The sequence below is a fragment of the Polypterus senegalus genome, chromosome 10 (genome assembly GCF_016835505.1).
Source record: "Polypterus senegalus isolate Bchr_013 chromosome 10, ASM1683550v1, whole genome shotgun sequence".
Lineage (NCBI taxonomy): Eukaryota > Metazoa > Chordata > Cladistia > Polypteriformes > Polypteridae > Polypterus > Polypterus senegalus.
The window spans coordinates 26,603,568-26,624,647 of NC_053163.1; the positions used below are offsets into that span (position 1 = coordinate 26,603,568).

The window sequence follows — 21,080 nt, forward strand, 5'->3', positions numbered from 1 at the left end:
TGATACAGTATCAGCATTTCCAGATTTTCACTACTGGAAGTAAACATTAAACTTTCTCTTAATCCACTCGACACTCGCTATTGCAGTTGTGCAAAATGTCCATATCCTAGTAGTCACAAAATGAAAGAACACACTTCATTACATTCAGGACTTCATGGGTGACCGCCTCCCTTATCGCTTCAACGTGATCAGAACTTCACAGGGGACACTGGTTGGTCATCATCGGGACATCAATTGCTTCAACCTGATCAGAACTTCACAGGGGACACTGGTTTGATGTGATTGGGACTTCATGTAGGATCCCACACCACATTCCTTCCTCATTTGCTTTGATGAGATTGGGATTTCACACTGAAAGTATACAACACAGAGTGTTGACTATTATTGCGAATTTTGTAACCACTTGCTGGAGGCCAATCTCGCTGGCTATTCCAAAAATCACAGGTTTTGATTTGACAAAAAGGTATGGCAAAGTAGAGTAATCCGTTAAGTTCAAATTTATTGTCACATCGAACAATCGCAGAGAAATTCTTTTTTGCCAGCTGAACAACATTCAACACACATCACCGCCAGTCTTGCTCCATAGGTTACATAAAATATAACAATACAGAATGCAATAGGCAAAAAGTAGCCCAGGCCAAGGCCCAAGTCGTGCCCCCTGGTTTGATAGATAGATAGATAGATAGATAGATAGATAGATAGATAGATAGATAGATAGATAGATAGATAGATAGATAGATACTTTATTAATCCCAAGGGGAAATTCACATAATCAAGCAGCAGTATACTGATACAAAAAAAACAAAAACAATATTACATTAAATAGTAATAAAAATGAAAAAAAAAAAAATAATAATAATAAAAAAGCAGACAATAACTTTGAGTAATGTTAGCATTTACTCCCCCGGGTGGAATTGAATTGAACAGCCAGGTCTATTAAGGGACATCAGGTACTCTCAAAGTAAGGGTATATAGATAAAAAGCAAAATTAACATAAGCTTTTCTTCAGCATCATACCCCACTACCCTTCTGTTTTACCAAAGCTACACAAACATTTTATTTCAACCTATTAGTGTAGATCATGACAGAGGTCTCAGCAGTTAGATCCATGACATACTGTAATTATGGGGTGTGTGTGTTTCTCTTGTGTATTTTTGAACCTCAATGTCACATCTATAACTCAGTGTAAAACTGGAGTAAAATTCTGATCACTGAGGTGATAAGGTATGAGTGCAGATTGTTACACTACAATCCGCGTAACTGAGACTAAACACGGGATAGAGTGGCTCAGAAAATGTGGCATGGAACCTATGCAGAAGGGTCATTTTCTCTGAGACACTATAAAATGAGAGGGAACCTGATGGCCAGTCCAGGTACACACCTATTATGCAGGAGCAGGGAGCAGTTATTCTAGTCACTATCTTATTGTGCTGCACACAGTAATAGGAGTTGCTGCAGCACAAACTCCACGAATTGTCATTGTACCCCAGGAGACACTCGGCACCACGTCCTTTCCTGCCGATTCCCTTATAGGTGACTCCTATCTCTGCTTCTCTGCCTCTCCATTCCACCTCCCAGTAGAAACGAGCTCCAGATAAAGCCTCTTTGCAGAGCACTTGGGTCAGCCTATCAAATCTGTCAGGGTGATCAGGAGGTGTCTGAGGATTTCGCATCCCTGTCACTTTTCTGTTGTCATCAGACAAAAAGAGGTCTCGATTTGCAGTATTTGGGTCCAGTGTGAGGTGACAAAAATCTGAAATGAGAAAAAAAGGGAAATCAGAAACAATCATTACTTTATAATGTAACAAAAAAGGAAATGTCTAGCATAACACAATAATATTCATATTTGTAAAAGATCAGTGGATTTGACTTGGCAGTGAAGTCTACTGTCCGGTATTGCGTTGGTATCATCTGTCATGTTCTTGCCTTCATGCTCACATCTCTTCTCACATCCCAATGATGTGCATACTATAATGTAGGAACCAACCCTGATGACCACACAGCTGACCCGAACTGGTCATACAAATGCTTGTACAAATACAAGCCCACTTTTTGACATTTGTCAAAATTACAAATGATCTTCTCCAGGCGGCAGATGTGGGACTTTTTACAATTCTTGTACTTCTGTATCTCAGTTCTGCATTTGATACCATAACCCATCAGACACTTGGGGAATGTTTAGCTAGTTTTGGAGTGTGTCGCCTTGAGTATTAAGGGTTTTCCTCTTATCTTACAGATAGAAGATGGTTTGTTCAGGTGAAGGAAGGTCCACAGGGCTCGCGCTGGGGTCACTTCTTTTCCTTATTTACTTTTATCCTATAGGTAATCATCATGGTATTCAGTTCCACTGTTATGCTGATGATACACAGTTTAATTTATCCACTGAATTTACCACCATTCTTCCTCCTAATGTTCTTACTGCTTGTCGAGGGAACATAAAGTTATGGATGACGCATAATTTTCTTCAGTTAAACAGTAATAAAAAAGAAGTACTCCTTCTTGATACTAAATCTGTTCTTGCTGAGGCTAACATCTCTCCAATTGTGATAAACAATACCTTTACAAATACCTCCTCCCAGGTCGAGAGTCTGGATGTCATTCTGGATAGTTCCCTTTCTTTTTCATCTCATATAAATAATGTTTCCAGGATTGCTTTTTTTTTCCATCTCTGAAATATTTCTAGACATCGTTTAGTTTTGACTAAACATTGTACTGACGTTTTCACTTGTGCCTTGGTTACCTCACGTGTACACTAATGGTAATGCCATTTTGTCTGGCATCCCTAACATTGCAAGTTATACCAAATTCTTCTGCTAGGATAATCACTTGTTCTGAATCCACTGAACATATAACACAGATTCTTTTCCAACTTCATTGGCTCCCTGTCTACTATTTGAAATAATATACTAATACAAAATACTGCTCTTAACATTTAAAGCTCGGTCTCGCTCCTCCCTATCTTAGTGATCTATTTACAGATTTATACTTCCTCCTGCACTCTCAGATCTTCATCTGCATATTTACTTTCTGTGCCACACATTAAACTTTGTTCTGTGGAAGCCAGAGCTTTCTCTTATAACGCTGGCCAAAGTGTCCATTGAGATTGATGTGTACGCCTTTTCAAATCCTTCTCAAATAGCAGCCAGTATAGCTGGTTTTTCTATGATACACAACATCCTTTAGAGTCCCCCATAGATAAAAGTCCAATAATGTTAAATCAGGAGAGTGTGGGACTCAGCTGCACCTCTTTGTCCTATCCATTGTCCTGGCAAACTCTCTTCAAGGTACGCTCTCATGTCATGGTGGTAGTGTGGTGATGCTCTTGTTCTCCGATTTAACACCACTGGACTTTTATCTATGTCCGGCCCGGAAGTGCGACAGCATGAAGATCAAAGAAATCAACTCTGTCGCCAAAGTGAAACCGCCAACAAAAGATACTCTCGCTTAGCCGCTGTGAGACTTGCCTGGATACCACCATTCGGAGACCACATCTTTATAAAAACCACATGTTTATTTCTCATAAATAAATACAGTCCCAAATACGACACAAAGCACACAGCAATAATCACCTGCAATGAACTCTTCTCTATCTCTGTCCTTGGCCGCCAATCTCCTCCTGGGAGCTTTGTCCCGCTCCCACTCCCGACTCTAGCTCCCAGATTGCTGGGAGGTGGCGCCTTTTATTCCCGCCCGGATGTGCTCCAGGTGGCTGATGACGATCTTCCAGCAGCACTTCTTGGTGTGGCAGAAGTGCTGCCCTTTGCCGCGGAAGCACTCCGGGCGTCCCTGGCAGGTTCCTTTGCCATCTTGCCAAGTGTGGCGGAAGTAATGTTCTCCCAGGTTCTAGGAGGCTTAAGATGCCCCCTGGCGGTGGCCACGGGTCCCAACAAGTTGGAAAGTCTCTCCTCCTCTCCTGTGGTCCTCTCCTGCTCCAGGGCAGTTGAGTCCTCCTGAATCGGAAGCTTTTACTGCCACCTTCCGGACCTTCTAGGCATCCCGGCCGGGTAAGAACCCCAGCCATCTGTGACACCGCTAATACACAAGTGAGGTGAGCACATCGGCAAAACAAAACCTCCGAGGACAAAGAAACACGCTAGGCTGTTGATAGACAACAGAAGCGAGCATGTCTGCAAAACGAAATTTTAATGAAAGAGAGACTCGCTTAGCCGCTAATACACAAGTGAGGCAAGCACATTGGCAAAACGAAACCTCTGAGGACAAAGAAACGCGCTTAGCTGCTGATAGACAATGGAGGCGAGCATGTCAGCAAAACGAAACTGTCGATGAAAAATAAAATTACTTAGCTGCTAATAGACAAGCGAGGTGAGCACATCGGCAAAATGAAAACACTGAGGAAAGAGAACCTCGCTTAGCCACTAATGCACAACCAATGCGATTGGTTGATTGAAGTGCCAGAATCCATGGTTTGTAGGAGCCCGGGCGTTTTACAGCACAGGCTTATACAGCTAGTTTATGTAAAAAAATATATATATGTGTATGTATATATAAATATACAGTATGCATGTATGTATATGTGTGTATAGGTATATGTATATTTATATATGCATGTATATGTAACAGGGCGGCACGGTGGCGCAGTGGTAGTGCTGCTGCCTCGTAGTTAGGAGATCCGGGTTCACTTCCCAGGTCCTCCCTGCGTGGAGTTTGCATGTTCTCCTCCGTGCACTCCAGTTTCCTCCCACAGTCCAAAGATATGCTGGTTAGGTGGATTGGCGATTCATAATTGGCCCTAGTTTGTGCTGGGTGTGTTTGTGTGTGTCCTGTGGTGGGTTGGCACCCTGCCCAGGATTGGTTCCTGCCTTGTGCCCTGTGTTGGCTGGGATTGGCTCCTGCAGACCCCCTGTGTTCGGATACAGTGAGTTGGAAAATGGATGGATGTATATGTAACACCAACACAGAAGTCTAAACAGTCTTTAATAGCAAAATCTTTATTATCTGCCTCAGCTAAAACAGTAATAACTCCTGTTCTCAATGGTCAACTTCCAATACTTTGGCTCTCCATTCCCCAGCTGTCTCCCAATTCTAAGCTCCCCAAATCAAAAGAAGCAAGGCCTTTTTACATTGAGCCCCAACCACCGTCCATGTACCCTTCTGTAAGTACTTCCAAGGACCCAGCTGACATCATCAATATCAGGTGTCGTCAAATTGGTTGAACTTCCTCTAGTGGCAACCGAGATTCTTGTAAGTTAGCCTCACTGCAGAGGTGTACTGGAGGGGAACAGATTAGTTGTCCACCCCAGTAGCCTTGTGAGATGCTACATCACATCACCGCAAGTGTCCTGCAGAACCTTAAACCCTGCAATAGGGCTTATATTATGAGTTTCTGTGTGTTTCCCCATGGGTATTTCTCCCCAGTTACCCTTGGTTTTCTGCCATGGGCCAATGGCACAAGTGTTAGGTTAAGTTGTCACTCTAAATTTGTCTTGTCCGAGTTTGTGACAGTGTGTGTGTATGTGCTCCAGTATATACTAGCATACCAACTAAGGGTGGGTTCCAGCCTTGGGCCCACCACTGTCTGTCAAGACACTGGCCAATGTGACAGAATTCACCAGGACTGAATTTTTAGCATTTACTAATTTGGCCTGTTTCAAGGTGAATTCATAACACATTCAGTTATAGGACCGGAGCAATTTTAGCATACCAGACCTTCCATGCCAGACACATTCAATTCAAAACCATATCCTCATCCAGAAACTGAAATCTTATATATATAAATGTCTACACGTGTTAGTATGTGTGTCTGTCCGGCCTGAAAGTGAGCGATGGAATCAGGGTAAGTGCTCCACCACCGAGAAAACAGAAAACTCGCTTAGCCGCTATTAACACAAGCGAGGCGAGCATGTCTGCCAAACGAAACCTCAGAAGAAAGACAAAGTCACTTAGCTGCTAACATTGGAAAAACGGAATCCCTTTTACTTTTCCTCCTGCCGCTAATGCACAAGCGATGCGAGCACGTCGGCAAAACAAATCCTCCTAGGTGAAAGACGCCCAGAGTAGTTCTTTTCAGATACCTGACATCTCCACATTTCAATATTTTTTATAATGATTTCAATAGTTTCTAGAACCCTGGGGTTTTTCCAGCACGGGCTTACATGGCTAGTATTAAATAAAAGAACAGCATTCAGATAGATAGATAGATAGATAGATAGATAGATAGATAGATAGATAGATAGATAGATAGATAGATAGATAGATAGATAGATAGATAGATAGATAGATAGATAGATAGATAGATAGATACTTTATTAATCCCAAGGGGAAATTCATATAAAAACTATGAGACTTAATGAAAAACAAACTCACATTGGAAGAAGTCCTTCCTGTCCCGGAGAGCTAAAGATGGTTTGATGTAAATTGGAGCTTTAGTAACTGCATAAAAAATGAACACAGTATAAAATTAGAAACAAACTCGGCTCAATTTCAGTCTTGGTATTCTTATTCACCTCAGTCACTATATCAGTTTACACAAAGTTTTCAAATATAATACCTGTCTGAGACAAGCTTTCAGTTGCCCATATGCTGACCTTCTCCACACACTCTTTCAGATGGGACACCTTCTTCCTGAGTTCCTCATAAAAGAAGTCTACAGTGGCAGTGGCAGTGATGCTTACTGGATCTCCAGATCCATGGGGGACACAGAAAGATGAAAAAGTCTGCATCAGTAAATAAGGGGAAATGAAACAGAACTATATTGTGAGAAATATCACATGGCAAACCCTGAGACACCTGATGTAATCCCAAAACTTCTAAGGTGCTTACATTCAGAGTTTTTTAGGTCACACACCCTTTGTCTTGAGAAGATTTAACCTGAATTATCAATATTACCTGAAGGAAATAGATGTGATCGTCTGTCTCCAAAAGTCCAGTTAGATCGGCCTCGCTCTTCTTTAACTCTTTAATCTCCTTCTCCAGTTCTGCCATGGCTCCGTCAGCCTTACTTAGTTCAATCTTTTCATGTTCTCTGATCTGCTCTGTCACTTGCCTGCGGGTTGCTTTAACACATTCGATCATGTCCGTGAAGCTTCTCTCGCTTTTCTGCACCACCTTATCTGCCGACAACTGAATTGAGAAGGTCATTTCATTGAGCTCTTTAGTTATAGATAAGTCAAGCTAAACAGCTTGCTCCAATCTATTTTTACATATTTTAACCATTTTTGCAAAAAAAAAAAAAATAATAATAATAATAAACTGTGATGAATAAGTAATAAAAAATAAAACAGTTTAGTATCTTGGAAAGAGTTTCAGAAAAAGAAAAACAAAGAAAAAAAAAGACAAGTATACAGAGGGGTGCCAAAATATGTATACACACTTTAACGTGAGAGAAACCTGTATTAGAGATATGATATTACATTTATACAGATATCAAGGGATGAATTTAAGTCACTTTTGGCTTTGACTTTTGACATTTACAGCAGGTGCTCAGAATGGTTACCAAGACCGTCCAGAAACTTCTGATTATGATGAGCTACTGCTTGAAAAACTGGCTGGCTAAAGTGTCCATGCAGTGAGAAGGATGAGAATGCTGTTTTAATTTTTTCTCGTACCGCGGCCAGTATAGCTGGCTTTCTATGATACCCAACATCCTTTACAGTCCACCACAGATAAAAGTTCAGCAGCGTTAAATCAGGAGAGTGTGGAGGAAACTCATATGTACTTCTTTGTCCTATCCATTGTCCATTGCCCTGGCAAATTCTCATCCATGTAAGCTCTCATGTCTCGGTGGTAGTGTGGTGATGCGCCATCTTGTTGTTCGATTAATTCTAATGGTTCTTCAATTACTTTGGCACAATCTGTATATAAAATCTTATACAGTGGTGTGAAAAACTATTTGCCCCCTTCCTGTTTTCTTATTCTTTTGCATGTTTGTCACACAAAATGTTTCTGATCATCAAACACATTTAACCATTAGTCAAATATAACACAAGTAAACACAAAATGCAGTTTTTAAATGATGGTTTTTATTATTTAGGGAGAAAAAAAAAATCCAAACCTACATGGCCCTGTGTGATAAAGTAATTGCCCCCTTGTTAAAAAATAACCTAACTGTGGTGTATCACACCTGAGTTCAATTTCCATAGCCACCCCCAGGCCTGATTACTGCCACACCTGTTTCAATCAAGAAATCACTTAAATAGGAGCTGCCTGACACAGAGAAGTAGACCAAAAGCACCTCAAAAGCTAGACATCATGCCAAGATCCAAAGAAATTCAGGAACAAATGAGAACAGAGGTAATTGAGATCTATCAGTCTGGTAAAGGTTATAAAGCCATTTCTAAAGCTTTGGGACTCCAGCGAACCACAGTGAGAGCCATTATCCACAAATGGCACAAACATGGAACAGTGGTGAACCTTCCCAAGAGTGGCCGGCCGACCAAAATTACCCCAAGAGCACAGAGACGACTCATCCGAGAGGTCACAAAAGACCCCAGGACAACGTCTAAAGAACTGCAGGCCTCACTTGCCTCAATTAAGGTCAGTGTCCACGACTCCACCATAAGAAAGAGACTGGGCAAAACGGCCTGCATGGCAGATTTCAAGACGCAAACCACTGTTAAGCAAAAAGAACATTAGGGCTCGTCTCAATTTTGCTAAGAAACATCTCAATGATTGCCAAGACTTTTGGGAAAATACCTTGTGGACTGATGAGACAAAAGTTGAACTTTTTGGAAGGCAAATGTCTCATTACATCTGGCGTAAAAGGAACACAGCATTTCAGAAAAAGAACATCATACCAACAGTAAAATATGGTGGTGGTAGTGTGATGGTCTGGGGTTGTTGTGCTGCTTCAGGACCTGGAAGGCTTGCTGTAATAGATGGAACCATGAATTCTACTGTCTACCAAGAAATCCTGAAGGAGAATGTCCAGCCATCTGTTCGTCAACTCAAGCTGAAGCGATCTTGGGTGCTGCAACAGGACAATGACCCAAAACACACCAGCAAATCCACCTCTGAATGGCTGAAGAAAAACAAAATGAAGACTTTGGAGTGGCCTAGTCAAAGTCCTGACCTGAATCCAATTGAGATGCTATGGCATGACCTTAAAAAGGCGGTTCATGCTAGAAAACCCTCAAATAAAGCTGAATTACAACAATTCTGCAAAGATGAGTGGGCCAAAATTCCTCCAGAGCTGTAAAGACTCATTGCAAGTTATCGCAAACGCTTGATTGCAGTTATTGCTGCTAAGGGTGGCCCAACCAGTTATTCAGTTCAGGGGGCAATTACTTTTTCACACAGGGCCATGTAGGTTTGGATTTTTTTTTTCTCCCTAAATAATAAAACCATCATTTAAAAACTGCATTTTGTGTTTACTTGTGTTATATTTGACTAATGGTTAAATGTGTTTGATGATCAGAAACATTTTGTGTGACAAACATGTAAAAGAATAAGAAATCAGGAAGGGGGCAAATAGTTTTTCACACCACTGTATATAAACGTCTACGTGTGGAAGTGTGTGTGTGTCTGTCCGGCCCGGAAGTGAGAGGCGGAGTTGGAGTAAGGGAACAGACAACTTGCTTAGCCACTAATAACACAAGCGAGGCCAGCACGTCAGCAAAATGAAAATTCAGAAGAAAGACAAAGTCACTTTGTCGCTAACATCGGCAAAACGGTATCCCTTTTACTTTTCCTCCCGTCACCAATGCACAAAAGATTCAAGCACATCGGCAAAACGAATCCTCCTACAAGAGAGAGTAATTCCTTTCAAATACCTGATATCTTTACATTTCAATGTTTTTTCTAACGATTTCAATAGTTTCTAGGACCCCCGGCTTTTTACAGCACGGGATTACACAGCTAGTAAATTAATAAGTGTTTATCAAATAGATCAAAATATTTACACAGTGGTTTTGGTCATAAAGGTCGGGTGAAAGTGAGCTGTGTAGAACTGAATCTAAATGCTTTCGCACTCACATATCAAAATGGTTGTACAATAAAGTTTTCCACAAAGGATGTGGCAAAAGGGAGTGAATAATGTAATCTAATATTAGCACCCAAAAATGTCCACTCAAAAGGCTTCAGACAACCCACCCTGGGGAAGTTGGTGTACAATGCTGCTCGTTGTGCTGTGGCTAAAGTTCAAACTGTATCAAATATTAAGCTTCTTTCATCTGCTGCCAAGATATTACAGTATGTAGCTCAGGACTGCAAATCATGAAGTATTCCGCTTCTCAGATAGCAGTCTATTCTGCAACAAATTTGGTTAAATTTAGGCACTTAAGGTTCACTTAAGGCAATGGCAAATATATTTTGACCCAGATATAAACCAGCCACGTTTAACAGTTTTCACAGTATAAAAATGCTGGGCCAAACACATTTAAAATATGTGTGGCATTACAGTTTTGGACCAATTATGGTCCAGCTGGAACCAGACACATTTAGGAGTGTTCATGCCATTTATATACTGGGCCAAATGTAGCAAATATGCACCCAAGGGCATGGAATATGATTTAATTGTGGACCAAAAGTGGCCCATCTATATTCAGCCATACATAAGGGTTGCATGGCATTTAGATTCTGGACCAGAAACTGCCCAGATGTAATTAATCACAAGTCCAATATACCTGGCATTGTAGTTTTGGGCCAAATAATGGCTAGCGGTAACCAGAAGTATTCAAATGTTTTTGTGGCATTAGTGATCTGGGCCAACTATGGCCCATAAAGTGAAGTGTGTGCGTCATTTCCATTATGAGCCAACAATGACTTTGCTCTAACTGTTCATGTGTATCCGTAAAGGCCTATTTGGCATGGAAAATAACTTTAATATTAATGTCTAACAAAACTGTGGGGAAGTGTTAGGCACTTTTTGCTGTGCTGTTCAGCGAGGATGCTCCCAAAAATAATGACAGGAATTGTTTTTTTTATTGATTATTAAACTTTCTAGGAAGAACAATAAACAAAAAAAAAAACTAAATTCAATCAATATTTGCGGTTGCCATGCAGCCTTAGTTCTCTTGGTGGTGTTTGTGTTCAGTTGCTGTGGTGTGTCTGTGCTCGGGCCCAAATATTGCTTCATATTCTAGCATCGGCGCCAAACATCACATTTATATGGCATTTTGAGGTGGCTCTCTATCCTTTAAAAGACTGCTTGCTCTTTGCCACACTAGCAGACTTTCTGTTTATATGGGCGATCCTGCCAATACTCATACTATTCTCTGGCTGATGTAACTTGGCAGTGCCATTACAATGTATTATGGTTGAGCTATAGCTGTGCTCTGGTCCAGTTGTGCTTCACATATCGTCTTTAAAAGGCTCAATTGTGGCCATGTTGTGGCCCAGTTCTGGCCCATACCATGCCTGAGACATGACTTAATAAAGGCTGATTTGAACCTGTGTTCTCACCTTTATTCTATGGTGGCATGTGGGCCAAATGAAAGTGGTGATCATGGGCCAGCACAGGACCATTACTCGTTTGCTATATGGGTTGCTTCTTTGTTTCAGGTAACATTTCCAGCACATCTCTAATGACTAATCTAGTCTGTAAGGATGCATCTCCCTTCACAATAGTTTAATTTAATATGTACCCTCACCAGCTTCCTTCAGGATAGTGTAGTTTCTCTCTGTGGTGGTGCCCTGCTGTATACTATTAACTCTGCTCTGTTAGGCTTCAGCATTTGAAATAGGGATCAGAGAAATGGCACGTCCTAGAAAGCATCGTGTGTGAGGCAGGAACAATACCTGGACAGGGTGGCAGCTCATCGCTAGGCAAATATGAGCGCACACATATACTAGTAGTGTCAATTTAGCATCAACAAATTCCCTAACCTACATGACTTTGGAAGGAACTAAAGCATGCAGAGGAAACCCACCTGGACAACACACAAACTGCAGGCAGGGAGCACTCAGGACTTGACCCCCTTAATGCGAAGCAGCGGTGCTATTGCCCCCACATGCTTAATACATACTTTAATTAATTTTATCATGTAAATGATGTCAAGTATGCATCTTAGTATTCTAAAATGTTCAGAGAGCTGTAATATCATGAATGTAATGCATTCTGTGTGTAGATTTTTGCCTGCATGTTCCCATCAGCGTAAGAGAAAGCCTGTTTAAGAAGCATGTAGTGATCTGGGTCGGGGAACGCTTAGAATACAATGCTTTTAATGTGCTACTTTAGTTACAATGGGGTTTAATAAACTCTAGAAGATTAAACATCAATTTTGAGAGAAGGTTTACTGCTTTAATTTCAAAATAAACAACAAGATTAAGGTGAAAATTTCGAGATTAAAGTCGATATTTTGCTACTCAGACACTTTGACATCTGACCACTTCCTTTTTATTTCGGGCACTGTGCAACTTTCTGAACTCGAACTTTTGAATCCCTTCGCCATGCTGTAGCACCACTCTATCAATTTCCTTTTGTTGCTTACACCACTGCTTATGCCACCAAATAGTAAATTATTCCTTGCCTCTACTTCATTGAGCAAGGTCTCCATTCCGCATTCACTGAAATTTTTCTTTTTACACGTGATTTTGCCGTTGTCTTTTAACAAAACACTGAACAGAAGGGGCTTTTTATATTCATTTGCATATTCCGCTATTTATATTAATTTGCATATTCATATAGGCAAAACTTTGGGAGGAGTTGGGGTGGGGCTCTAGTTGCATGCATATGCATTAACATTCACATTGATTGGGATTTATAAAGGGCAAGTGCAAGGGATTTTGCATACATGCAGTTTTATGCATCTGAATTTATTTTTGTGTACACACATTTCTAGTTTTGTCCATACGCAGTGTTGGGGAGTAACGAAATACATGTAACGGCGTTACATAATTAAATTACAAAATAAATGTAACGGTAATACATTACAGTTACTGTATAAAAATGTGTAATTCAATTACAGTTACTTGTGTAATTTTTCAGAATTACAATTTAAGTTACATATTAAAAATGTCAGCAAAGCCTTTATGAAATATGAAATAATATTTTTTTGCCTGTTTCGCACGTTTTCATTAGGCCTATAAACATCGTCCTTTTCCATTCCCCCCCCACAGACAATAATTATTTCTGATAGGCTCTCCTATCACGTCTATAATTGCAGCGCCAGCGCCATCACCTCAGTCTGATAGCAGATGCCTGGGCATGTTGTGATCTGAGTTTCAAACTACTACTAGCAATGTCTAATAAAACTGCATTTCACAGCTGGAAATTTAGAAAACATTTCAGATATGTCGCGGAAAAGGGCATAAATCTAACTGTGCAATGTAATGCTTGTTTGCCGGCTATCAAGATGTTGTCCACATCGAAAACCTCAATGTCCAACCTCAGGAAACATCTAGAGGTAAGTGCTGCTTGTAAGAGCAAACGGAAAGTTTTTTTTTAGCAATGAAGCCTTCACATTGTCACACAGTCACAGACGCCACGCCACTTTTCACAGCCACGCGCTTTTAATGTGCCCAAATGCAGATGTAGCCTATGGCTATTTTAGCTCCCTATTTCGGTTCACTTTAAGCTAGCTACTCTAGATAGCTAGCTAAGGAGGTTGTTGAGCCATATTACGCACTTTCCCTCCCATTTTGTCAGTTTTGATATTAGCGTGCCTGACTTGCTATATGTATTTTAAAATGTGCCTGGAATGGTAGATTTTAACAAAGACTACGCATTGTCCAAGTTTTACATGTATTGTCTTGAATGCAAGCGATCGGCTACTTCAGCATTTGTGATTGAAAAATAGACTGTAAAATGTTTTGTCTAGTAAAAAGTAACATGTTTTTTGTAAAGTGTAAACACAATAGTGGTGCACCATAGTCAATGTCTACCCCATAATTTAGTTTTAATTAATAATAACCACCATTTAATGCTACTACTACTACTACTACTATTCTTTACCACCTGATTTTGATTAGCTTAAATGCAGAATTTGTTGGCTATGTTTTTTTTGAAGTGTCCAAGCATAAGTATTCTGATTTACAGTATCAGCAATGATTTATTTTACAGTTTTTACACTTTTATTTAAGTTTTTATTATAGACAAAAAGCTAACAAAGACACATTCCAAAAGAGTTAAGAGCTGCTTATTAAAGTACTGCTTATTGTTTCTTATTTTAATTTTCATTGTAGACAAAAAGCTAACAGAGACACATTCCAAAAGAGCTGCTTATTAAAGTAGTTTCTGATACCTACAATGTTAAAAAGAAATCAAAATGTGTGATTTAAAAAAAATGTTTAACAGTAAAATGTATCTTGAAGTCTGACCTTGTGGTGGTTATTATAGCGTCTTTATGAAAGTTCTGATGTTACTTTGTGTATTAAAAGAGGATCAAAAGTGTTTAACTATTTTAAATAAGAAATTCGGTGTGAATTATCCCATAACTCTGTTGTTTGATGTCCCCCAAGTGCTGTCAGCTGGAAAAAGAATTTAAAAAATTGATACAACATACTGTACAACATAGACTGTAATAGTCTGGCAACTAACAATAAGTGGATGTGACACAATAATTAACTTTCAGATTATTTTTTCTCTGCTTCATTGATGTAAGAGATATTGGTCCATTATTCGGTCTATGCTGCATCAAAGATTTTTTTTCTTCCTATATACAGGCAGCATTCAGTCACCTTGAACAACAGGGCTATGGACTGATTCACACTTGATTTCACCATAAAGATTATTACTGTCAGGTTTGAAATTGAAAATGGATACATACAAGCAGGCTACGGGTACAGAATACCCATCCCAAAATTGGAAAAGTAATCAAAAAGTAATTAAAAAGTAATTAGTTACGTTACTCAGAACAAGTAATTAAAATAGTTACACTACTATTACATTTTGAACAGGGTAACTTGTAACTGTAACGAATTACATTTTTAAAGTAACCTTCCCAACACTGTCTATACGCCATGTTTTAATGTGAATTCTATGCAAGGTGTAGATCCCTTGTGAGCTGATACCAGGAGAAGCTGATAAAAGCCGATGGAGAAGTTAGTAAGGGTCAGTTGACAAGAGACAAGAGAATCTGAGTTCATTCATGTAGTTGCTTATGGAGGTAAGCTTGCTTTGCTGTATGAGATTCTGTTGAAACAGAAAGCTCAGTGACCCTCTGAGCTTCAGTAAGAAGGATGGCAAAACAAAACTAAAGGCTTATTCAGGAGAAAGCGTCTTGAGACTGAATGTGCTTGTATGTGAAGTGCCCAGAAAGGAAGATTTGAATGTGTGCAATTTTCATGTTTATTCATTTTTTAAAATATATTTATTGTACATTTTACCAACTATTTATTATTTTTCACATTTTTGGGAAGTGTCTAATATTTATTATTGTAGTTTTTTTGTAAGTCTGCTTACAATCATAAACTGGATTAAGCACATTTAATAGCAGACAAAAGCAAAGATGCCTTACGTTATTCAAATAACTTTATGCACTATACTTTCAAAATACATTCAAGTTTTTTTACCCTTTTTGATTTGTTGGTCTCTCATTGTTAATTAAATATTCCAAGAGCTTACTTTAATTGCAGCAGCCTTATGCTTGATCTTCTCCACATTTTTCTGCCTCTCCTGGATTCCCTTTTGAATTCTGATCAGCATTCCTCTCAGCTGAGTCTATGTGGAAGTAACAAAGACAGGCAAAAACATGAGAACTGGATTACCAACAGATTATGTCAGGGTAGCTTTCTGAATGCTACATTTTGAATTCATGTTACACTGAGTTGCAAAGATGCCACCTAAATCTGACCCTATACTGCAGATTTGAGCTATAATATAACATATCTGGTAGTTACGGCAGATTTTAAAGGGTAAGTAATGAGATATTGTGAATAAATTAAAAGAATAAGCCCTTTCTAATAATGAGACTGTGGTAAATCAGTACAGATTGAAGGCTGTGATGTTAAAATACTTTGAAATGTTAATCTTTTCAGGTTGTGCTTAAAAGGAAAGGCGTCAAACTTGAAAGTGTCGTGGAGAAAACCTCTTCACAAAAACACTGAGTTTCTGGGTAAGCAGACAGAATAGACTTTATTGCAAATCCTATAAAACCATAGTAGAGCATATAAAGCTCTCAGTTCAGTAAAGTGAGCTCAGCAGTCCGGGCATGGCTCATATTTATTTCATTTCTAATCACAAAACATGCTTTGTATATTTTGATCATCATCCACTTTACATTTTATCTCATAACAGTGACCTTGTTCTGTACCTTTCTTCATAACAATTACCTTGTCTGGTAGACTTTCCCCTAATAATCTTAAATCTTTTCATAACAATCATGTCGATTCGAAGGTTGTACTTGCCACCTGGCCTGGAGGTGACCGTCACCTAATCACCTTTCACATTCCTCACATTCTCACATTCCTAATCTTTCCTAATCAGCTAGTAAAAATTGGTGTCCTTACAGTTAAATAGTTCTCACTATTAAATCTGCTCCTGAGTGCACTGGGGTGGTGGTACACCTTTCAGCACCACAATGACCGAAGTATACAGCCAAGACAATGCTGAAGTTGCTTCAGGACAAGTCAGTGCAGCATAGACCAAATCATACGAGGTGAAAACCGTCTGAAGGTCGGCCGGACATGAATCATAGCACTGTATCCCCTCCTACGCGCGCGCCCTCTCAAACTGCCAACCGGCTAGGTATATCCTATGAATAGCCCAGTCAGTATTTGCACAACAATTGCTACATGAGTTGTTGGGTGAAAAAAATTGAACAGCGAATCAACATCAAATTTCTTGCAAATTTTCTCTTTTTCTGTAAGGCAGTTTTTGACTGACAAAAACATTCTTGTCCTCGATCGTCCTCCCTGTTCATCTGATTTTGCTCCCTGTGATTTTTACTTGTTCACGAAAATCAAAAGTGAACTGAAGGGAACACATTTTTCTTTAGTGGAAAGAGTGAAGATAAAAAACACAAGCCTGTTGAGGAGCCTCAAGCAAGAAGACTTCCAGCACTGTTTCAATCAATAGAAGATACGTATGGAGCGGGGTAGAGATTGGGAGGGGGAGTATATAGAAGGTGACAAGGCTTAGAATTATGTCATTCATCAAAATTTTTTTTTTTTACCAATCCAGTTACTTTTGTGTCTCACCTTGTAAACGCAGGCCGGGTTTATACTTCATGTGACGCATGCTGCAGCGGACGCTTCTGCTACGCAAGCATTTTACTGTTTGTACTTGCGTATGTACTTTACGTAAATCTGGAGGAATCCACCAGGTGGCAGTGCAAGATAATATCACAGTGAGAACAGGTTTGGCTTCACTGTGTTGTGAATTACCTGAGCCACCCATTAAATTCCAATGACACCTTACTGCAATATCTCAGAAAAGGATGTTTAATAATTAAATCCATCAATCCAGGGATGTGCCCATTCCAGCTAGCATTGGGCACGAGGCAGAAACAATCCCTAAACACGGCATCAGCTCATTGCAAGGTGAATACAAGCACCCACATACACTTGTGTCATTTGAGTGTCACCAAATCTGCATATCTTTGGAAGGAAACCGGAGCACACTGAGGAAACCAACCAGGAAAACATGCAAACTCCAGGCAGGGAATACCAGCAATGTGACTCCCTGTGAGACAGCAGTGCTAGCGCTCCGCCACCGTGCTGCCCCCATATGTGTAATTATTAACAGTATTCATTATTTAAGCGAAATTAACAATTTATCTGAAAAATGTAACATACGTACTTTATTTAATGCATTTCATCATGAAAGTGAAAACAAGTATAAATCATATTATTCTAAATGTGCAGAGAGTTGGAATATCATACATTTAATGTGTTCTGTGTGGTGATCTATTGCTGTTTGCCACTGCTGTCAGGCCAGCAGAAATCGCCAGAAAAAAAAGACGGCACAAAAGATGGTATGCGAGACTTTTAAAATCTATCATGTCGTTACAATCGGGAATATGTGACGCTTAAATATAAAAGCACCACAGATACATCTGTATGTCAGCATTTTGCTTCACCACATCGAACCATTCATTAAACATCAAATCGCGCACATCGATCCTGTAGCGGCTTTCTGTCACAAGTAGATAGTAAACAGAGACTCTAACATCACATTCCAACTTTCATCACACTGCGCCTCCCGACTTTTTGCTGGTAATGCAGCTCGTGCACACGTTGCGTTAATTTCTGAGGACCTGTTAAGAGGACGTGTCAAATTAATGCTGGGAACGCGTGGCAGCCATGATGCGTGCGCATACACGTTCTGAGCATGAAGTATAATCGAGCCCTTAAACTCCATTAAATATCTGTGGACAAACCTGAAGATGGCTGCTCACCAACACTTCACATCCAATCTAATGAAATCTGAGAGGATCTGCCAGAAAGTATGGAATAAAATCTCCAAATTTAGGTGTGCACCACTTTGAGAAACTAACCCAAGAAAACTTAAAGCTTAGAGTTGCTGCTACAAAATACTGAATTAATGGTCTGAAAACTTGAATGAGAGATTTCAGTTTTCAGTTTTCAACCTTTCTGAAATATGTTTTTAGTTTTTCATTTTCAGTTTGCCTCCCCTCCACTTTCTCTCCACACTGCTATTCCTCCAGGTCGAGTATTGCCCATCTCCCCACCCGGCTTGGACTAACCTGGACAAGATAATGTACTCCCTTTTATTGAGGATGTGACATAGCTAGTTGGAAGCACATCCAGGTTATGAGAAAGTCAGGAAGATCCTCCTCCAGCAAGGCCCTCTATCACCAACCAGGGACCCCAACTGGGCTCCATCTCTGGACTCCAACTCCCATGCAGCCTTGCGGGTGTCCAAACTGGGACTCTATATGAGTGACACTGCCATCTATTAAAGTGGAAGATGAACTGCTCCTAGCTGTCTTATCTTTTCGGTTCTAATAATCTTTGGGCATCCCACTCAGAACGGGAATCATAAGGAGTCCCAGCCTTTTATTGCCCTCATTTAGACCATCCTTCCATTATGGCATTCCAGCCAGGTAAGAATTCCACCTCCATCCTGACTGGAACATCCAACTGTCCCCAGGGGCATCAATAATGGATACAGGGTCTAAATGTAAAGAAGACACAAGTTCATCACAGGACACTCACACTCCCTTAGAGTAGCTAACACCCCAAAATGCAAGTTGTTTTGACTGTAACATGAAACCAGAATCCAAAATGGACATAAAATGTGAGGACTGCACACAAATGAGGAATCAAACTGTCACCATATATCTTAACACAGATATTTCCCACTTGACTTTGAAATAATTACTCTGCAAATAATGTAATTTAATGAAGTTCGGCTTTTTCAGATAATGGAATTCCCAAGGCCTCACCTGCTTTCTAGCCCTTTGTGTCTCTGGCTCCACGGTCTCATGGCCCCTGTGTCCTGTTACTGCACACAAACAGCAGATGCATGTCTCATCAGTTCTGCAAAAGAGTTCCAAAGCTTTCTGATGCTGTTGACAGACCTTCTCCTGCAGATGTCGACTTGGATCAGTGAGTCTGTGATTCTTCCAGGTAGCAAACTCATAGTGAGGCTGAACATGTATCTCACAGAATGAAGCGAGACAGGTCAGGCATGACTTCACAGCCCTGGTCTTCTTCCCACTACAGAAATTGCACTCCACATCGTCCAGTCCCAAGTCACCTTGAGATATTTTGTAATCCACACTGCACTTTTTTATTTTCCCCACAACTTCAGCCAGCAGAGTATTTTTGCGCAGTGCAGGCCTCGGGTTAAAGGTCTCTCTACAGTGCGGACAGTTGCAGATTCCCATCTGATCCCAGCATTCTGAAATGCACTGCATACAGAAATTGTGTCCACAAGGAATAGAGACAGGGTCTTTAAGCAGCTCCAGGCACACAGAGCAGATAAACTCATCCTGCAGCTTGGACTCCATTATGCTTTCAGAGAGTGGGGACTTACTCGGAGACTCTGAGATAAAGACAGCTTTAGGAGAAATGAAAGTGAAACTCTCTTTTATTTGATAAAGGAGGAGCATGATGTGTGGCAGGAAACTGAGAGTCCCAGCATGCAGCATTGTAACATCAAGCACAGCTGATCTTATTTTAGAATCATCCATCCATTTATTGGGCCCGTAATAACAGAGAGTAAAGGAACAAGTTGGGAAAGAAATTTTAAATAAAAAACAGTTGACTCACTCACACACCCTTGTTATTAATTAAGTTGTGGTGCATTGTGTCTTTTCAGAAGGTGGCAAGGCAAGGCAGGTCACAGAGTTGCCACCAGAGTTCCCAGGTTAGTTTCCAGTGTGGACAATAGTGTTGACTTTAAATTCTCTCAGTGGTTCTCTCATGGTTGTTCTCCAAGTAATCCAACAGAGTGTAATTGCAGACCACAATATCTATGAGGTCATCTTCACAAAACGCCCTCAATGTTAGTCATGATAAGCCTATCGCATGCCCTGTTAGACTATGCTTAAGATTAGGGTTGTTGGAGAGTTATCTGCCTCAAAGGGTGTTTAGTGACTGACATTGTGGCCATTACCTGACCTACGTCATACATATTGCAGGCTGCAGTTAGACCCATTTCAAGTATACTGGTTTCCGCTCAAGTCCCAAAGACATGTCTGTTAGGGTGGTGTGGTGGCTCCCGACCCTGGCTTCGTTCAGCCCCTGCCAGACAAAGACTTGGTTTCCCCCAATGGTCAGGACGCTCATGCTGGGGATCCACTCCAAATCTCCAGCTCCCGCTGCCTTTGCTGCGGCGAGCCAACCTTCTCCCCTTCACTCCTGCACCATACAAGTGCTCAGCAGGATCAACCACTACCGTCGGCCCCACCGGTGTTGGCCAAACACCCCGCTAGGGCTTGCCTCTCCCAGCTGCCTGCAAACAGCCACGAGTCTGCGTACACTTGCTCGCTTTCTGTCTTTCACACACCCACCCGCTCGCTCGCTTTCTCTCTTTCACACACCCACCCGCTCGCTCGCTTTCTCTCTTTCACACATCGGCTCAATCGCTTCCAGCTGCCTTCTTCCTTAACCTATGTCCATTTTGCCTCTTTCACTTTCCTCCTCTTTTCCGCCTCACGCTTCTACTATATATTACGGGGATGTGGATCAGGTGTGTTGATTAGCAGCTTCCGGCATCAATTACGGATGCGGACAACTCCTTACCTGTGCGCTTAATTAAGGCCTGCCCGCATCAC

At 40.6% G+C, this 21,080-nt stretch overlaps 1 protein-coding gene across 1 annotated transcript; it reads right to left on the reverse strand.

Moving 5' to 3' along the window:
• Positions 1-871: 871 nt before the first annotated feature.
• On the reverse strand, positions 872-20,506 carry LOC120536979 (tripartite motif-containing protein 16-like). The gene is made up of 6 exons (XM_039765561.1): positions 19,245-20,506; positions 15,461-15,556; positions 6,847-7,080; positions 6,509-6,674; positions 6,325-6,390; positions 872-1,753 (listed from the first exon to the last, which is right to left on the reverse strand). Exons 1-6 carry the CDS (start codon positions 19,992-19,994, stop codon positions 1,209-1,211), a joined length of 1,857 nt encoding a protein of 618 aa, XP_039621495.1. The 5' UTR covers positions 19,995-20,506; the 3' UTR covers positions 872-1,208.
• Between the last annotated feature and the right edge of the window lie 574 nt (positions 20,507-21,080).

Coding starts and splice junctions, on each gene's coding strand:
- LOC120536979 (XM_039765561.1), bottom strand. CDS start 19,994: ATGGATGATTCTAAAATAAGATCAGCTGTGCTTGATGTTACAATGCTG. Junction 6,675..6,846: donor ATCACATCTATTTCCTTCAG/GTAATATTGATA, acceptor TTACTGATGCAG/ACTTTTTCATCTTTCTGTGT. Junction 6,391..6,508: donor TGAAAGCTTGTCTCAGACAG/GTATTATATTTG, acceptor TTTTTTATGCAG/TTACTAAAGCTCCAATTTAC.